The sequence below is a fragment of the Eptesicus fuscus genome, chromosome 5 (assembly GCF_027574615.1).
Source record: "Eptesicus fuscus isolate TK198812 chromosome 5, DD_ASM_mEF_20220401, whole genome shotgun sequence".
Lineage (NCBI taxonomy): Eukaryota > Metazoa > Chordata > Mammalia > Chiroptera > Vespertilionidae > Eptesicus > Eptesicus fuscus.
The window spans coordinates 527,164-545,118 of NC_072477.1; the positions used below are offsets into that span (position 1 = coordinate 527,164).

Here is a 17,955-nt window from a genome sequence, read left to right on the forward strand (position 1 = left end):
GGAATCGGAGCCTGGGCGTGTGCCTGGCCCGGATGGCCCCTCCACCTCTTGGTGTGCAGGGCACGCTCCACCCAGCTGAGCCGCACTGGTCGGGGCCTGTTTTTTAAAACTGAGTGGAGAGAGAGGGGGGAGAGAGAAAGGGAGAGACAGACAGACAGACAGACAGGGGCTTGATGTTGCTCCTATTATGCACTCACTGGTTGACTCTTGCCTGTGCCCCGCCTGTGGATCAAACCCACAACCGAGGCCATTGGGCGATGCTCCAACCCGGGGGCGCCCTCCAGGGCTGACACGCGTGGTGGCACGTGGGCTAGTCGGTTCCTCTCGTCAGCCTGTCAGCTGGAGCTCGGTGCTCAGGGCTCCGTGCTGGTCCGGAGCTGGTTTCCCGCACTTCCTTGTGCTTCGCTCTTGCTGTCTCTCGCCTTTGCGGTGCTTTTTTCTCTGCGCCCCGAAATGTCCCGGCCCCTCTCACTGCCCTGCGCGCCCGCGGAGGGTCCCCGCCGCCCTCCTCCCGCCGCCCTCGGCACCTCCCTCCGCTCTTGGCAATCTGGCTGCGTTTTGGTGCCTCGTGTAGACGCCATCCCTGAGTTTGTCTTTCTTCCGAGCGGCTCGTCTCCCGGAGGCTGCACTGGGTGTGGTTCGCCCTTTCCTTCCCGTTGACGCGTCCCTGCCCTCAGCACCCCCTCCTGCCCCCCCAGCACCCCCTCCTGCCCCCCAGCACCCCCTCCTGTCCCCCCCAGCACCCCCTCCTGCCCCCCCAGCACCCCCTCCTGTCCCCCCCCAGCACCCCCTCCTGGTGGGTTTGTCTTGACCTTGTTCCCAGTATCTTTAAAGTTACGTGGAGGTCCCGCCACCAGGATGGGCCCTTTGAATGCGCTTTAACCCCAGCTCTGACGGTTTATGTTTTTTAAAGTGGTTAGAAACTGCAACAGTTTTATTATTTTTAAAACATACCTTGGTTTTCTCCCAAAAATAGTTTTTGGAAACGAAATCACCAAAAAAAATTCTCAGAGGGGAGTGGGGGTGAGAGGGGCCGAGACTAACCGCAGACCTTGTGTGGGAACCTGCAGAGCCCACGCACACTCCGCAGTGTGGTGAAGGCCTGGGCGGCGGCTGGGAGGGGGGTCGCTAGGAGGGGTGAATGGGGGAAAAGGGGACATCAGTAATGCTTCCAACAATAAAGGTTTTTTAAAGCAGATAAACAAACCGTAAAATTAAACATTAAAGAAACCCCGAGCGGATCCAAAAGGAAACACCAGCTGGAAGTGGGCTGTGGCTCCCGGCGGCCTGGGCTCAAGCCTGAGTCCCCGCGGTGGCCAGAGGGCCGTGTGGCCTGGGCGCCTGACCTGCCGTCTGCTCGCCGGGAGGAGGGAGCGGGGCCGCAGCTGCCTGTGGGGACGGGGCGGCCGTGTGGAGTCTGCAGCCAGGCAGTGCTCGCTGCTCCGCGTGGGCGTGTCGCTGCTCCACGCCGTCCCTCGCTGCTTCGGGGCTGTCTCCCTCTGCCTGCTGTTGGGGGGCTGTAATGCGCTCTCAATCCCCTCCCGGGCCTCCCAGCCTGCCCCGCCCCTTCCTCGGCCCTCTCCCCCAGCAGCGCCCTGAGCAAGGCCCTCTGGGACAGTCCTGTCCCCGTCTCCCCCCCGGAGCAAGGCCCTCTGGGACAGTCCTGTCCCGTCTCCCCCGTGCTGCTCACAGGCCCCACAGCCCTCCGCCCGCCGGGCCGCTGTGGTGGACAGCGAGTCCACTCGGTGACGTGGTGCCGCTGTCCCAGAGGCTGGAGGCCCCCGGCAGCCCCGTCCCAGCGCAGAGCCTCTGTGCGCCGTCCCCCGAGCAGCTGGTCTCCCTCGGGGAGCAGGCGCTCGGTGGAGACGCGCACGCAGACAAGAGGGCGCGAGGATGAGCGCTGCCAATAGCGTGTGAAAGGTCGGCTCGACCTCCCCCAGCCACGCCATGTCCGCGAAGCCGCCGCCCAGCGTGGGGCGGGTGGCGGTCAGGGCCCCTCCCTGAGGTCAGGGGGCTGCAGGCTCCAGGGGAGGGTCCTGGGGAGCCTGTGGTGGAGGGACAGGAGAGGGTGGCCCCGGGGGGGCGTGGGGCGAGGCCACGGGGCGGGGCGTGCGCTGAGGCGCGTGTCTCCGCAGACCCCTGCCTGTACATCCCGCGCTTCGCCCACCTGCTGGAGTTCGGCGAGAAGAACCACGAAGTGTCCATGACGGCCCTGCGGCTCCTGCAGAGGATGAAGCGGGACTGGATGCACACGGGCCGGCGCCCCTCGGGCCTCTGCGGGGCAGGTACGGGGTCTTGGCGTCAGGCTGCCGGGGTCCGCTGGCCGCCGGTGGTGGCTTCTGCCTGACCTGCAGCAGGGGGTGCTGGGTCGTCTCCAGAGCTGCCTCCCAGCCTCCTGTACGCTCTCGGACTCCCACCTGCTCCCAGGTGCCCTCCACAGGCCAGGGCCAGGGCCAGGGGCGGGACCTGGGGCTTGACGGCTGGGGTGCCCGCTTTCGGGCTGGCTCCCTGGCCCGCAGACGCCTTTGGGTCTGTTGGAGCCTCTTCCGGAGTCCTCCTCCCTCTTCCTCTTGGCCCCATGCCCAGTGCCCATGGGCCCACTCCTTCCTGGGACGCCCAGGGCCCGTGCGCCCACCTCAGCTCCAGCAGGCGCAGCGCTGCCCGGGGCGCATTCCATCCAGAGCCTGGTTTCTGAGCTTGCAGACCAGGACCCGTCCACCCGCCGGCCACGCGCCAGCACAGGCCCTCCCCGTCCCAGGCCCTCCGATTTCCCAGTTCCGCCGCCAGCCAGCTCTTCCACGCAGGCCAGCGCCGCTGCCGGGCTCTCGGCGGGGCTCCGAGTCCGCAGGACACGCGTGCTAGTTGTGTGCCTCACTGCGGAGGGCGGGCAGCACGTGTGCACCGTGTGAGTCCCGGCAGCAGCGTGTGGATCTCAGGGCTGACACCCGCTCTGGCCTGAGCCACCGCGGACAGGACACGCCCGGTGCAGGGCAGCCTGCTGGCTGGGTCGCAGGCCCTGTTCTGCCGCCTCACCCTCACCTCGTTCCCAGCACTGCTGGTCGCAGCCAGGATGCACGACTTCCGGAGAACCGTCAAAGAGGTCATCAGCGTGGTCAAGGTGTGCGAGTCCACGCTGAGGAAGAGGTGGGTGGCCTTGCTCAGGCCTCGGGGCAGGCCGTGTCCTCCTTCCGGCTCCGCCAGGCCTGCTGGTCGAGGCCCCAGCGTGGGGGTCCCTGCAGGGCCCAGCGCAGAGGGGGGCCCTCTCCCTGCCCAGGTCCCTCCTCCTGGGGCCACGCCCAGGCCGTCGGCAGTTGGCGGCCCCTCCCAAGCAGTCAGGTGGGCGGCAGTTTATAGAATCGCCCAGACGCAAGAGGGTCCGGAATGGGCACTGAGGGCGGCCTCACCATGTCCTGTTCGGTGTGGCCCGAGTGACTGTCATCTGGAGGAAGCTGAGCTCCAACAGGGGCCCCCTGTCCACGTACAAGGGGCCCAGCAAGGTCACGGCCACCCCAGCTCGGCCTCATGGGGCCTGTCGGAGGCGGACGGACCGGTGTGCCTCTCCCGCTGGCAGTTCTTCCTGGTCCCTCACACGACCGCTGGGAGGCGGCGCGGACTGAGAAACGGACCGGGCTGCCGAGAGCTCACCCTCGGGGGGGCCCGCGTCCGCCTGTGGAGCCGGAGGGCGTGGCTGTGGGCAGCACTGAGCCGGGTGGGCGGGCTGCTGAGTGCCAGGCGGGCCGCGCCCTAACTGCCGGCGTCAGTGGCTGTTGGGGGCAGCAGGGCGCCTGTCGCGTCTGTGTCTTAGGCTCACGGAATTCGAAGACACCCCCACCAGTCAGCTGACCGTGGACGAGTTCATGAAGATCGACTTGGAGGAGGAGTGCGACCCCCCGTCGTACACGGCCGGCCAGCGGAAGCTGCGGGCGAAGCAGGTGGGCCCACCTGCGCGGCGGCCTGCGCCTCCCGGTCAGCGCCCGGTTCTGCGGCCTAACGCTGCGCACCTGGTGGCAGCACGGTGGTCTGCATGCGTGCCCGTGTGCGGGGGAGGTGCACACGCGGAGGTGCGGGGGAGGGGGGGCACACGGGTCCCCTTCCCAGCCTGTCCCTCGGGGCGATGGGTGCGGGCCTGGGGGTTTGTCTGGGCAGCTGTGCACGTCCCCGGCCGGGACCGTGGCCCCTGACCCTGCTGCTCTGGCCCTTGATCAGCCCCGTGAAGCGTGTTCCCGGCAAGGTGGGCGTCGGGCCGTGCCGGGAACGGCCCGCAGGCGCGCGTCTGGCTGACATCCGGTCCCTCCTGGCCCTCAGCTCAGTGTCTCGCCTCTTGGTTTTCAGCTGGAACAAGTCCTGTCGAGGAAACTGGAGGAGGTCGAAGGTGAGCAGCTGCCCTGCCCGCAGGCGCCTCGGGTGGGAGAGGGTTTTGTGCTCACTTCCTGCTTGTCACTGTCCCTGCAGGGGAGATCTCCAGCTACCAGGACGAGATTGAGACGGAACTCGAAAACAGCCGGCCCAAGGCCAAGGGGGCGCTGGCCAGCCTGGCGAGAGACGGTGAGTGCGCCCTCCCCGCCCGCACTCGTCACCCTGCGCCCTCCCGCTGCCCTTCCACGCCCGCGTCCTGCTGCACTCCCGGCGGCGGCGGGTCCCCGCCCATGCCCCAGGTCCCAGCATCCAGTGCGCTCGCCTCTGTCCCCACCGCCCTGGGCTGACGCCCTCGGGTTCTTGTTCTCAGGTGCAGGCCTGCCCCGCTCACTGCCCGTGGGTAGAGCTCAGCCCTGGCTCTGCGGCCCCCGGCCCCCTGGCCCCTTTCCACGGTGCCCCTCTGCCCATCCTGCCAGCCCCATCCCGGCACCCTCCGTGCCCCCTGCGCCTGCAGAGCTGCTGTGGGCGTCCTGCACAGCCGTGTGCCCGTGTTTTCATGTCTCTCTGGTCGGCCCCTCGTCCCCCTGCCCGGGGCTCGGCCCTGTCCGGTTGGGCAGTCTCGGCGGGTCCCTGTCCCCGGCTCCCCTCCAGGGCTGTGTCCTGCCTCCAGCTGCTTTTCTTCTGCACGGCTGGCCCGTGTGTCAGCTCGCTTGTGGCTGATTCTCGCCTGAGGGCGTCTTCTCCGCGGCTTCTTCAGAGAGTGGGGGGGGGGGGGCATCGGGGAGAGAGACACATCGCCTGGCTGCCTCTCGCACCGTGGGCGGGAGGAGATCCACACCCGGGTGCGTGCCCGTGACCGGGAACCGAACCTACAACCCTGGTGCACGGACTAACGCTCTGACCGCCGAGCACTGGCAGGCCTCTTCGGGTGCTTCCTGTACAAAACGTGTTTCTGTTGACGTCAGAGAGGAAGGGAGGGAGAGAGACATCAGCGATGAGGGAGAATCACTGGTCAGCTGCCTCCCGCACGCCCCACACTGGGATGGAGCCTGCAACCCGGGCCTGTGCCCTGACCGGGAATCGAACCGTGACCTCCTGGTTCCTAGGTGGACGCTCAGCCACGGAGCCCCGCGGGCCGGGCTCTTAGGGTCCTTTTGGTCTTACTGTTCACGTCGTTTTCTATTTCATTCTCGGTTACGGTAGGTAGCTCTGGTTTGGGGGTTTTCTCGGCGGGTTAGTGCCCTCCCATCACTCGGGCTTCACGTGGCCTTATTACTCGGCTGAGCCAGTGGCCTCTCCTGCCTCTGGGCTGAGCACGCAGGGCCGGGGGCTGCGGCGTGATGTCAGGCGGTGTGGGCACTCCCCGCACAGGTCCTGTTTCTCCTCGGTGCTCGAGCCACGGGAGAGGGGACGCTCCGGAGCAGAGGGGTGCCTTCTGTTTCACGCACTCCCCGCGTGATGCCGGCAGTGCTGCGGGCGCTGTCCCTCCTGTAGCCGTGCGCTGCGTGTCTGGCCGGCACCATGGGTGATGCCCTAGGCCTGGGCTCCACCTCCGTGGGGTCGTCTGCGGCCACGCCTCGGCTCTCTGAGCCTGTGGACACGGTGGCCCCTGTCGGACCCTGCGCTGGCTGTGTTGGGTGCAGCGCCCCGCGGTCTGAGTGAGCTCGTTTCTGGGGTGTCCTCCGACCTGGCCTGGTGCCGTCTTGTCCGCCGGTTTCCTGGCTGTTTCCCATGCTCCTCCTCTCTCCAGCTTCCTAGCCGCCCTCCCCCACCGCGGCTGCGTTGTCAGGGTGGCGGTCGGCGCATCCACCTACCGCCCAGGCTCAGCGCCAGCAGAGCGGGACGGCCGGCCGCCTTGGTTTCGGCCGCTCCTGGGCCCCCTCCTGAGCCACGCCTGTGAGCCCGTGGCGGCCGGCTCCCACGGAGACACGTGTCAAGATGGAAGCCTCTCGCGTGGCACTCGTGCCACCTGAGCCCTCGTAGTGAGGAGCTCTCCGAGCTCAGGTGCCGCTTCCCTGAGGGCCTGCCCTGTGGGAGGGCCCGCCCGCGCCCCCCCTCCCGGAGGCCGTCACGTCACCGCCCCTCGCAGTGCACCGGCCCCTCCCTGTCGCTCAGCCAGGCCGCGTCTCCGGCAGCACCTGTCCCTCTCCAGGGCGGCAGTGCTGACCCGGCCGGCTGCCAGGTTGACGGCGCTGAGCGCTGTGGCCTTTCCCCACCATCCCCCTCCTGGGCCAGGGCCGAGGGCGGCGAACGCGGGTGTCCAAGAACCGCCGCCGGTTCTGCTTCCCACGTGACCATCGGTCCTCCTGGGGGCCGTGCTCACTCGCCACGCAGCCGTCTCTGGTCTCCTCGGCGGAGTCTCCCACTCTGGACGGGGGTGTCCCCGGCAGGGAGTTTTGAGTTCTTCGGCTCGTAGACACACGTCCTGGGTCAGCCGCGTGCTTTGCAGTCAGCCTGCGCGTTGTCTGAGTTCTGATGAAGGTGGATCTATCGGTGTTCTGTGGACTCTGCCTTCAGCGCCATTTCTAAGAAGTTTTTGCTTCATCCAAACTCTAACGTGCCCTGGCCGGTGTGGCTCAGTGGATAGAGCGTCAGTGCTCGGACTGAAGGGTCACGGGTTCGATTCCCATCAAGGGCACGTACCCGGATTGCAGGCTCGATCCCCGGACCTGGTCAGGGCTTGTGGGAGGCAGCCAAGCGATGTGTGTCTGTCTCCCCCTCCTCCCACTCTCGCTGAGAAGCAGCAGGAAAAGGTCCGGGGGAGAGTCTCACACGTCTCCCCTGCTGCCTGCTGGGTGCGTGTCCTTCCAGCTGCTGTGTTCGCCCGTGGCGCCTTGTGTTAATTTCGCGCCAGGCGTGAGGTGTAGGCCGCGGGGCCCTTTGTGACAAAGCCATCGGAGGGCCTCGCCCTCAGCAGCTCAGTTAGTGGAGGGAGTGCCCGCGGGGCCGGCGGAGCGTTTCCCGCAGCGGGGCGGCCCCTGCGGGCTGACGGGCGGACTGTGCCCCAGGCCCCGGCGAGGACACCACGGCCAGCTTGTTTGGCGAGGAGGACGCCGAGGACGAGGAGCTGGAGGCCGCTGCCAGCCACCTGAACAAGGACTTCTACCGGGAGCTGCTGGGCGGCGGCGTTCCCGGCAGTGCGGAGGCCGCGGGCAGCCCCGGCGGGAGCGGCAAGCCCCCCGCCCTGGAGTCCCTGCTCGGGCCCCTGCCCACCGCGGCCAGCCTGGGCATCTCGGACTCCATCCGGGAGTGCATCTCCTCGCAGAGCCAGGAGTCCAGTGAGTGCGGGCGGGCGGGCGGGGTTCTGGGGGAGGGTGCGGGTGGGTCGCCCCTCGGGAGCGTGGGCACTGCGGCTGCCGTGCAGGCTGAGCAGTCAGTGCCGGGGGGTGCTGACCCCGAATGCCAGCAGGGCATCCCTGTCTCTGGGACCCTTGTCGGCTGGCCTGTGGCTCCGGTCCTGGCCAGAGCCCTCTGGGGAGTGTGGCCACAGGCTCCCCCGGCCCCATGTGACCCAGAGGCCGTGCACAGGCGTCCTGCGGGCAGCTCTCAGCTGAGGAGTCACGGCCAGTGTCACAGGCCCGCCCTCTGCCCTCGTCTAAGCTGGCGGGGGGGGGGGGGGGCGGCGGCGCCGGCTGAGGGCACGGTCTCCGTGGCCAGACAGACTCCGCCTGCTGAGCCCCAGCCCCAGCCGTGGCCCACGGAGCAGGCACAGGGGCTCCCGCCCCGGGAAGGGGCTCTGGTTCTGTCAAGTCTCTCCCGACAGCAGGTCCTGCTCCTCTGCTGGGACCAGGCCAGTGGAGGGTCCGAGCAGCCCCTGGGCACTGCTCAGCGGAGCTGTTTGGCTGCCTGAGGTTCACCACGTGCGTGGCAGGCGTGGCAGGGAGGCCTGCCCCGTTGGCAGTGGTGGCCTGGGGGAGGGGCGGTGGCATGACACAGTTAAATCCGTCAGGTCATCCCACGAAGGGGTTCTGTGTGCATGTCCCACAGGCACGGGGCAGAGGGCACACTGGGACCCTGGAGCAGAGAGAGGCCATTCTGGCTGGAGCTGAGGACAAGGGGTGCCTTGGGGTGCCCAGGGGGCCGCAGGGCCTCAGTGGGAGCACCCCTGATGCCTGCTGTGGGCTGATAGCTGGGGACTCAGCAGAGGACACCCGGTTTCGGGGGGCAGCAGGCAGGAGGGCACCCTCGCTTCTGAGCCGTGCAGATGGTGTCCTGCTCTGGAGGCTGCTCGCACAGGACACCAGGATGGGGGCGGGGGCAACCGGGGGGCGGGGGCAGATCCTGCTCCCTCTGCGTCGGGGTCGTAGCTCCCCTCTCTGTGCACGCACACGCACACGCACACGCACACGCACACGCAGGAGCAGCGCCAGCCCCGCTGGTGGTGAGGAAGCAGAGTCTGAGCGCCGGGGAGGACGGGGTGGGGGGGCCGTGAGCCCGCTGACCGCTGACCGCTGTGCTTCCCTCTAGAAGACGCTTCCGGGGACGGCGAGCTGGACCTCAGCGGCATCGACGACCTGGAGATCGACAGGGTGAGTGCTCTGCGCCCTCCCAGGCGCGCCCTGCTGGGGGGGGGGCGGGGATGGGGGTGCTCTCCGGGCATGGGGACCCCTGACCCCGGCCGTGTGCAGGCCCCTGCAGTAGGGAGGCCGCTCGGTCCTGAGGACACAGCACTGACCTGTGAGCTCCCAGGACCGTGCCCTGCCCTGCCCTCCGGTGGCCCCACTTCTGTGCCCCTGGGGCCTGGGAGCTGCCCAGAGGGCTGGGGGGGGGGGGCGGGCCGTGGAAAGGGGTCCCTGCACCCTCCTCGAGGGAGGCCCACCGCCAAGGTGAGCGAGCCCTCAGGTCGCGCTGTGCTCCCCAGTACATCCTGAACGAGGCAGAAGCCCGCGTGAAGGCCGAGCTGTGGATGCGGGAGAACGCCGAGTACCTGCGGGAGCAGAGGGGTGAGTGCCGCCCGCCCGCCCGCCCCCCCGCCCCGCCCAGGTGCCCCAGGGGGAGGCCCTCGCTGACCCGCCGCCGCTGCCTTTCAGAGAAGGAAGCCCGCATCGCCAAGGAGAAGGAGCTGGGCATCTACAAGGAGCAGAAGGTGGGCGCTGCGGAGCCACCGCCCCCGACGGGTGGGGCTGGGTAGGGCTGGCGGGGGAGGGGGCGTACCTGCGCACTCCGGTGGGGAAGCCCCAGGCACGCTGTGGGGCCTCAGGGCCTGCCCTGCTGCCCGTCCGCCCGTCCTGTGGTCAGCACCGTGGCTGAGTGGCTCCTCGGTGGTAGGCGGTGATGTCTGGCTGGAGTTGCCAGGGGAGTGGTCAGGCCTGTCACTGACAGAAGAGACGAGCTTGCGTGCGGCAGGCGGGGTCGTGGCGGCCGAAAGGCTGAGCTCGCAAACCTGGACCCAGAGCGGGGGAGGCCGGGAGCAGGGTCAGGGTCGGGGACTGGCAGCTGCTCCGTGTCGTGGCCCCATGGGGGCTGCTCAGGAGGTGGGTGGGCTGGAGAGGCGGAGGCGGCTCCTGCAGGGTCTCAGCTCAGCGCCAGGACGCATCCAGGGACCATCGTCCCGCTGGTGACAGCCGGGCCCAGAGCACCTGCTCTGTCCTCTGCTTGGCCACGGGCCGGCAGGGGAGGGGCCGCGTGGCGGGCTGGGGCCAGTGCCCACTCCCTGGGGTGGTGCAGTGGGGCGGGGGGCTCAGCCCCTTCCCCATCCCGGGAGGAGGAGGTGGGCGCAGCCCTCGGGTGGCTGAGCCCCTTCCTTCCCGGGAGCCCTGGGCAGCACCGCGTGGGTCGGGGGTGACTCGTGCGCCTCGCTCAGCCCAAGAAGCCGTGCAAGCGCAAGGAGCCGATCCAGGCCAGCACGGCCGGCGAGGCCATCGAGAAGATGCTGGAGCAGAAGCGCATCTCCAGCAAGATCAACTACAGCGTGCTCCGCGACCTGGACAGCAAGGGCGGCGCGCAGCGGCCGGACGCGGGGCCTGCGGACAGGGCTGCGGCCCGGAAGCTGCCTCGGAGGAAGAAGCCGGCCGGCCGGAGCGGGGCCGACCCCGTGGCCGGCGTGGGGAAAAGGTGCTGGGCCGGGGCTGGGCGAGGGCGGGGGCTGGGTGCCAGGGGCCGTGTCGGTGCCAGCGTGGTGCCCACTGCCCTGGCCGGCTCAAACCCAGTGCGGGGCTGGGTCCTCTGGGTCCCTCCAGCTCCCCTCAGCTGTGCCCGGGGGGACGGGCTAAGGGCTGCGCATGGGCTCTGCCCCGCCTCCTGCCGCCAGCCCTGGGGTGTGGGGTTCCTGGGCCCGGAGGGGAGCCTCCTGAGGTGGGAGCGCTGAGCTTGCGTGTGTTCCCCGCTCGGCCCCTCGCAGGTGACCGTGGGGAGGGTGCCCTGGCTCTGTTTGGAGGGTGTGGGGGAGGGAAAGCAGGCCTGTGGGAGGGGTGCTGTGAGCACCAGTTGGGAGCCCCTGCTATGGGCCTGGAGGGTGCCCACCCTGACTTGTGGCGGGGGCGGGGGGGGGGGGGGGAGGGAAGCAGCCAGAGCTGTTTGCTGGGAGGAGAGGGGCAGCCTTGGGCCTGAGAGTGCCCCTCCTGCTCCCCTCCTGTGCCCCCCTCACCCCCCTCCTGTGCTTGCTTTCAGGTTGAGGCCAATGGTGTCCACCCAGGCGGCTAAGAAGGCAGCCCCGGGAGAGGTGTGTGTGGACAGCGCCAGGGCGGGGCCTCGGGAAGCAGCAGCTCAGGGGACGTGGGAGGGAGGAGCTGGGACAGGCCTCGCTGCTCGGAGGGCAGAGGGGATCCTGAGGCCCCGGGCGCGGGGAGGAGTGTCCTGGGAGGGCCTGGTCTCGAGAGCTGAGTCCTCCCGGCGCCCTGCAGCCCTGGCCAGCCTGCGGCCGTGTCTCCTGGGCCGTCGGAGAACCTCTGGGCAGCGAGGCCCAAGTCCCGGTGCCGCCGTCGTGCGGCGCCCTCTGAGGGTGGAGGCCTGGTGTGGGGACGGCCCCCCCCCCCCCCCGTGGGGCTCAGGGTCTTCACTCCTTATTGTCAGGAAACAAAATGAAAAGCAGAGAGGGGGTCCCCAGGGGTCCCAGAGCAGCTGCAGGTGCAGCTCAGGAGGGGCCGGTCAGGGTCCCTGGGGGTGGCCTGGAGCCTTGTTCAGAGCTGTCCCCTCACTCGCAGACCCTGCCCCCAAACCCCCCTGCCCGCGGCTGCGACCCGGGGAGGCCCGCGGCGGTGCTGGTGGAGAGCGGGCCTGTGTCGTACCACCCCGAGGAGGACGCCGAGGAGGAGGACCCCGACCCCGAGGAGGAGGACGGGGAGCCCTGCGTCAGTGCCCTGCAGATGATGGGCGGCAGCGGTGAGCCCGCGGGCTGGGCTTCCGGAGAAGGGCGCCGGCCGCCTGCCCTGGCGACCCTGCTGAGGCCGCGGGGTCTCTCCCCCGGGGAGGGAGTCGGGACGGAGCGGACTGTGGGTTCTGAGGCCCTAGGTGTGTGCGATGGACTGGCCAAGCCTGCCCCCTGGGAGACCGGGGCCTGGGGTGCCGGGAGTGATGCCCACAGACGTAGGGGTCCCACCCACCTCACACGGGCCCTTGACCTGAAGCCAGGCCCCCACCGCCCACAGCCAGGCCATCGGCCCCGGGCCCCGCAGAGACCACGGCAGCGCTTTTCACCCGCGGTGGGGCCTGCGTGGCCAAGGCCGCCGCTGGTGCTGGCGCTCGGGGGCGGGGCCGGGGCCTGGCTGCAACTGCTCAGCGGCGTCTGTCTCTGCAGATTACGGCTGTGACGGTGACGACGACGACGGCTACTGAGGTGTGATCACGCACGGCCGCGCCCGAGGTGGACCCTGGCTTCTGAGGGGCCAGGCCGGGACTCGGGCCCCAAGCCCAGGTGTGAGCGTGGCCTCGCCTGCCCCGCAGCCTCATCGTGGCCACGAGGGACGTCCCGGCACTCGTGCTGGCGCCATGTTTTGAGCAATGCCCGGAGGCCCGGCGGCTCGTCCGAGTGCGTGGAGGCTGGGCGGGCTCCAGGACACGGCTCTCGGCTCGCCGTGCTCGCTGGCTGAGAAGCGCTGTGCTCAGCCCTCTGAACTCCAGCTGCAGTCCTCGGCTCCCTCCCGCGCCGGGCCCTGGCCCACCCGGAGCTGCGCCCGAGTCCAGGCGGCCTGAGCCAGGAGAGGTGGGCGCTCGCATCCGAGCTGGCATCCGGCTCAGCGTCCAGAGGGAGGGAAGGCGGGCAGGCAGGGCCTCTGAGCCCCCCGCCCTGCTCTAGAGCGTTCCCAGGCCCTGAAGGGCCCAGGGGCCAGGCCGCGGCATGGGAGGGCCGGAGCCTACTGTTGTGGCCCCGCCCTGCTCCCCGGAGAGGTGACCGCAGTGACAGACGGCGCACACTGCCCTCCCTGCCCAGCACTCGGTCTCCTGGCCGGGTGCAGCAAACGCTGCCAGTTGGGACTCGAGGCCACGTGTCTGCGGGCAGGTGGGGCTGGAGGGGAGTTCTGGGGCGCGGCAGGGCGGGCGTGCGCTGAAGCAGAAGTCGAGGTGAGAGGAGGGCCCGGTGAGGGACCGCTGCCGAGGGTGAGGTGCAGAGCACTCGGCGGCAGGTCCTAGAGTGGGGGGCCCGCCCCCAGGACACGGTGCTGACAGGTGCTGCGGGAGCACCTGCTTTGGTGGTGGGTGACCCCATGGAAATGGGGCAAGGCCCCAAGCGAGCAGCCGGTGGCTGGCAGGGTGCCAGTAGGCTGTGGACAGCGCCCCCCGTGCAGGCCACCATTACCACACGTGTGGGCCTGAGGGACACCTGCAGGCCTGCGTGCTCCTCCGTCCACATCTGCATGCCACCCTCTGACCCCAGGTGACCTCCACCAGGCCCCGGGAGGGAGGGAGGGAGGAGGCCCCAGCACTCACATGCCGTCTGCACATCTGTCCTACGGCCAGGTCCCTCCTGCTGCTGCCCGAGTGGCCTGGGGGCGGCCCTCCAGCGGCTGCTCTGAGCATCCTCCTGGGGTTGGCATAGGACACCCCATCTCATCCCTGCTGGGTGGGCTGCAGGGTGGGCATCGCCAGGGCTTGGAGAGGGACGGGGCCTGGGGCCTGCCTGACCCTTGCTGAGCAGAGGCCTGCTCTAACGTCTCAGGGTTTAGGTCAGAGTAAGCGCTGGAGGTAACTCAGGCTCCGCCTGGCTCCTGGCAGGTCTCCAGTGAGGCCAAGAGGACTGGGGCTTGAGTGACGGCCCAAGGTCACCAGCTGGGCCCACACTCCGAACTGTCCCCAGTCCCAGCAGGCCACCGGGCTGATGGCCGCCGGGCTGATGGCCGCCCGATGCTACCAAGACTACGGAGGCCTCCGAGAGGCAAAAGCCCATCGATGGCTCTGCCTCTGGAGTCCTGCCCGGCCTGTCAGCCCCACCCCCCACCCGCTGTCCAGCCTCCCCAAGACCAGCTGCCCCTCACCCTGAGGCCCAGCCAGCAGGCTGCGCCTCCTCCAGGCCCTCAGGCTCCCTGGTGCTCAAGGGTGGGCAGAGGCTGAGGCGGGTGGCTGCTGGCAGGTCTGACCCAGGGCTGCTACGTGGAGAGGGCCACGGTCTAGGCGTGGTGGCTGGTCACTGGCTGGTCATGTGCCGCCGGGGTCCCATCAGCTGGGCCTGCAGCCCACTCTGCTGTTGAGGGACTTGGGCCCAGGGAGGGGTGTGGAGCGCTCCCCGACCCCCACCTCCCGAGGCTGGGGTGGAGGGGCCTTCCCTGCGGCGGCTGCTGCAGCGGACAGGGCTCCAGGGTCCCAGCGGGTCGGCTCAGGAGCTCACTCTGGCTGCTTGGACCCCCAGAGGGACCAGCTCCCAGGGGTCCGTGCCCGCAGGTCCTGCTTGGCGGCTGACCCAGGACGTCTTCACGCCGCTCCGCCCCACGGCCACCTGCCCGCCCCCTGGTGGCACCTCAGCACAGCCTGGAGGCAGGAGCAGGCACTGACCCTCTGCCCAGACTGGTCCCCACCCGTCTTCCTGTCCCCGAGCCCCCACCCCGGTGCCCTGCACCCAAGGACACCCCGTTCCCTGAGTAATAAAAGCCACAACCTGCCAGACCACGGTCATGTGTGCGTCCTCAGCGGTCCTCAGTCTGCTCACGCCTGGGCCTCTGACACGCGGTGCCTTCGTGGGCTGCCCGCGGACCACGCTGTGCGGCCTGCCAGGGGCCATCGCCAGGGCCCGGCCCTTCAGCAGGACACAGCCATCTGGCACGTGTGCCCCGGCCCCTGGGGGACACTGAGGTCCACTTGGTTCCCACGGGGCGGTGCCCAGCCCTGGTGCTGTGTGGGGCGTGCCTGCCTGTGGCCGCCAGCTTCCGGGACCAGTTAGCACCTACGTGCCTGGAGGGTTGGCCGGTCCCTGGGGAGGCTTGGGCCCCTGCCAGGCTGGCAAGGGGTGGGGGCTGAGAGGGCTCCGCGGTGTCAGGCCTCAGGCTTGGGTGCCCAGCCCTTCAGAGGGCAGAGCAGGCTCGTGGCTTTCCTGCTGGGAGCGGCTGCTCAGGAAGCCGCCGTCCACACAATGGGTCCTCGGGGACCTGGGAGGGCAGGGCCCCAGACGGTGGGACTGGCCCTGACCCTGGCCTGTCACCACCTTGACCCTAACCCAGCACTGACACTGCCCACGGTGCCCTCTCCTGGCCACCCCCGCTGACTGGCCGAGCGGTGGACACTGCTGTGGTCTGAGGAAGGGGTGTGCGGAGGGGGTGCCCTGAAGCCCCGGCAGGCCTGTGGGCAGGGAGGGTCCGTGTCCATGGCCGCTCAGCCCGAGGGGGAGCAGGAGGCCCAGCCTGTGGCCGGAGGCGGCACCGGCCCCCCAGCCCGTGTCCCGGCCCGAGAGGCTCGGCTCGGGCAGGACTAAGTCGCTGCTTCCCATTCAAGGCCAGTGAATGGGCATTGTCTGCGGTGCCCGCCTTGGTGGGGCCTGGGAAAAGGCTGCCCGGCAGGTCAAAGGGGGGTGGCCGCCGGGCCCTTCCCCTCCCCGGGCCTGGCATCAGCATCAGGCGGAGCTGAGCCTGCGGGGGGGTCGCCGCTGGGGCAGGAGGCTGTGGGTCAGCGAGGGCCAGGTGTGGACAGGGACCCAGGGTCAGGGCAGGCCCCGCTGCAGGCGGCCACAGGCCCAGAGGTGGGGCAGGATGGGCACCTGCGCACTCACAGCGTCACGTGTCTCCCACTCGCCTGCACTTGGGTCCCCTCCCCACCACAGCCCTTTCCCGGGACGTCCCCTCCAACCCACCGAGGGCTCCCAGGTGACTCACTGCAAAGTGCCTGCGTGGGGCCCTGGCGGGAGGGCCCTGCAGGTGGGGGGGAGCGCAGGCGGGTGGCGAGGCAGGGACCCAGCAGGCTGTGGGGGCTGGCGCGGTGCCCTGCAGCAGCAGGGGAGAGTGAGCGAGGGCACAGCCTGCCAGCCCAGGCTCGGCAGCCTGCGGTGCATCCGAGGCCCCTCGTGCCCGCGGGCTGGAGGCCCCAGCCTGGCCCTGGCCGGGTCCCTGATGCTGGAGGGCACAGCCTAGGGAGGCCTGCCCGCCCCCAGGCTCTGCAGGTCGGGGAGGCACTCGGTCCCGGCCAGCAGGTGGTGCTGCAGGACGGCCAGGTGGGCCTGAGAGGACCGGGAGCCTCCTGCAGGGTGTGTGTGTGGGGGGGTCAGTGCTGTGAGGAGCCCCCCTCCAGGGAGGGGGTGGCACTTCTGTGGGAGGGAGCCCCCCCAGACAGCTTGTTCCTTTACACCTGCCCAGGGTGGTCCCTGACGGACGGCCCTGCATGGTCAGACCCAGATGAGCCTTCGGGGCCTCAGCCCCGTGCCCAGTTTCAGTTCTGTTCTTGCCCAGACAAGGGTGCTGTGGGGAGGACGGGAGGGGGAGGGGTCCCCACTGAGGGTCCCTAATGGTCAGAGGCTAGTTCAGGGGATGGGACATCCCTCTGGTGGGAGGGGGCGGAGCCCACACTGGGTCCCCAGGAGCAGCTGGTCAGGGCACATGGGGCACCAAGAGGCAAGTGGGCCACCCACCCGGGGCAGGTGGCGGGGGTCGAGCGAGCGAGGCAGGGGGGGGGGGCGAGGGCCTCAAGGTGGGAAAGGCAGGGTCCCCAGAGGCTGGGTGTCCTGGTGGTTTCAGGGGGGCAGCCACGCCTGTGGGCGGGAGCAGGTGTGCGGCAGACGCGGACCTGTGCTCGGCTCCGGTGGGCCCGGGCCCTGGCTCCACGCTGCAGGGGGTGCTGGGGGTGCAGGAGGGCAGGGCCAGGGCTCCTGGGAGCGGCTCAGTGCAGCCAGCCAGGTGCAGGCTGGGGGCCGGAGGGCTCAGGTGGGCAGGTGTCGGTCAGGATGTCCGCAGGGTGGGCTCTCGAGGAGTCACTGAACTTGGAGCCCCAGAGTCAGAAGCCACTGGCCTCCCACTGCCTGCGGCCTGAGGGCAGGGCTCCGTGCTGGGCAGGGCTGGTGGGCCTGCGTCTGCCCGTGCAGGCCCCGGTGTCCACAGCCTGGCTGCCCCGGGCAGGACACAGCGTGCCCTCTCTGCCAGGCTGGCCTCTGACGGCCACTTCACAGCCCCTGCAGCAGGGCAGGCCTGAGGGCAGCGGGGGTCAGGGTGATGCCAATCCGTGCTGGTGGGGGCCTTGCCCACAGCTGGGCACACCCTCCAGCCCCCAGTGGTCCACCTGCCCCCCCCCACCCTTCTGCAAACACCTGGCCTCTCCCCGACTCCGGCTTATGCCTGGGGTGCTCCCTCCTCCCCTGAGAAACCCGACAGTGTCACCTCCTCCAAGAAGCCTTCCTTCCCACTAATGCTCCATAGCTGGTCAGAGCCCTCTCCTGGCCCTGCAGCCTGTGAGTGTCCCCCGTCCTGCTGCCCACCCTGTGTCATCTGTCCTGGGGGGAGGCGCTCACCAGGCCGGGGGCTTGTTGAGGGCACGGCATGCTGGCTGGTGCCAGTGGTCCCAGCACCCGGGGCTGGGCTGGCGGGACGGGGTGCTGGGCCTGGTGCCTGGGCTGGCCAGGACCAGAAGTGGGCCTGAGCCACCTCACCTGCCCAGGAAGAAAGCCTGCCTCAGTTTCCCCAAACCTGCAGGTCTTGCACCTCTCAGCACCCCTCTCCCCCGTAGCTTTCTGACCCAGGGGTGGCCGGTGCTGGCTCCTCAGAAGGTGCTGGGACCCCTGCCACCAGCCCTGGTCACGGACCTGCGTCTGCTTCACCGCGTCTGCTGCACCGCGCTGCGGGCTAGGGGTGGGGACGAGGGTGCGCAGCAGGGCCCGGCCCGCGCAGAGCTGACTGCTGGCCCAGCTGCAGGGCCAGGCCTGGGCGAGGACCCCACTGCCCCCCCCCCCGGAGCTGGCTCTGGGGGCCCACATTCAAGGCTGTGCCAGGGGCCCCACGAGGAGGGGTCCCCAAGGTGGGTGTCGGGGACCAGCAGGGCGGCTCTCCGGGGCTGTCCTTCCACCCAAACGAGGTGAAGGAGGCGCCGCCGCGTTCCCAGCAGCGGGACTCCGATGCTTTGGGGGAAATGGGGGAATGTCAGACATCACGCCGCCCCACGCGGCTCCACTCGCTCCGCAGGGCCTGGTGCGCGCCGGCCGGCCTGGGGGCGGGGCCAGACGGACGGGGCGGGGCTTCCCCCGGTGAGCTCCCGGAT

The 17,955-nt window shown here is 69.8% G+C and overlaps 1 protein-coding gene across 2 annotated transcripts in view; it reads left to right on the top strand.

The window, feature by feature from the left end:
- BRF1 (BRF1 RNA polymerase III transcription initiation factor subunit) overlaps positions 1–12,428 on the top strand; it is a 41,920-nt gene extending 29,492 nt beyond the window's left edge. The window contains exons 6-18 of one of the 2 annotated variants that reach the window (XM_054715679.1): positions 2,136–2,285; positions 3,051–3,144; positions 3,806–3,932; positions 4,333–4,372; positions 4,453–4,545; positions 7,365–7,634; positions 8,824–8,885; positions 9,218–9,299; positions 9,387–9,442; positions 10,160–10,410; positions 10,966–11,017; positions 11,499–11,676; positions 12,092–12,428. In XM_054715679.1, coding sequence (XP_054571654.1) covers positions 2,136–2,285; positions 3,051–3,144; positions 3,806–3,932; positions 4,333–4,372; positions 4,453–4,545; positions 7,365–7,634; positions 8,824–8,885; positions 9,218–9,299; positions 9,387–9,442; positions 10,160–10,410; positions 10,966–11,017; positions 11,499–11,676; positions 12,092–12,129 — 1,493 coding nt within the window. In that variant the 3' untranslated portion in view covers positions 12,130–12,428. The remainder of the gene's footprint in view (positions 1–2,135; positions 2,286–3,050; positions 3,145–3,805; positions 3,933–4,332; positions 4,373–4,452; positions 4,546–7,364; positions 7,635–8,823; positions 8,886–9,217; positions 9,300–9,386; positions 9,443–10,159; positions 10,411–10,965; positions 11,018–11,498; positions 11,677–12,091) is intronic. The other variant, XM_054715680.1, reaches the window with a different exon arrangement.
- Positions 12,429–17,955: the final 5,527 nt, after the last annotated feature.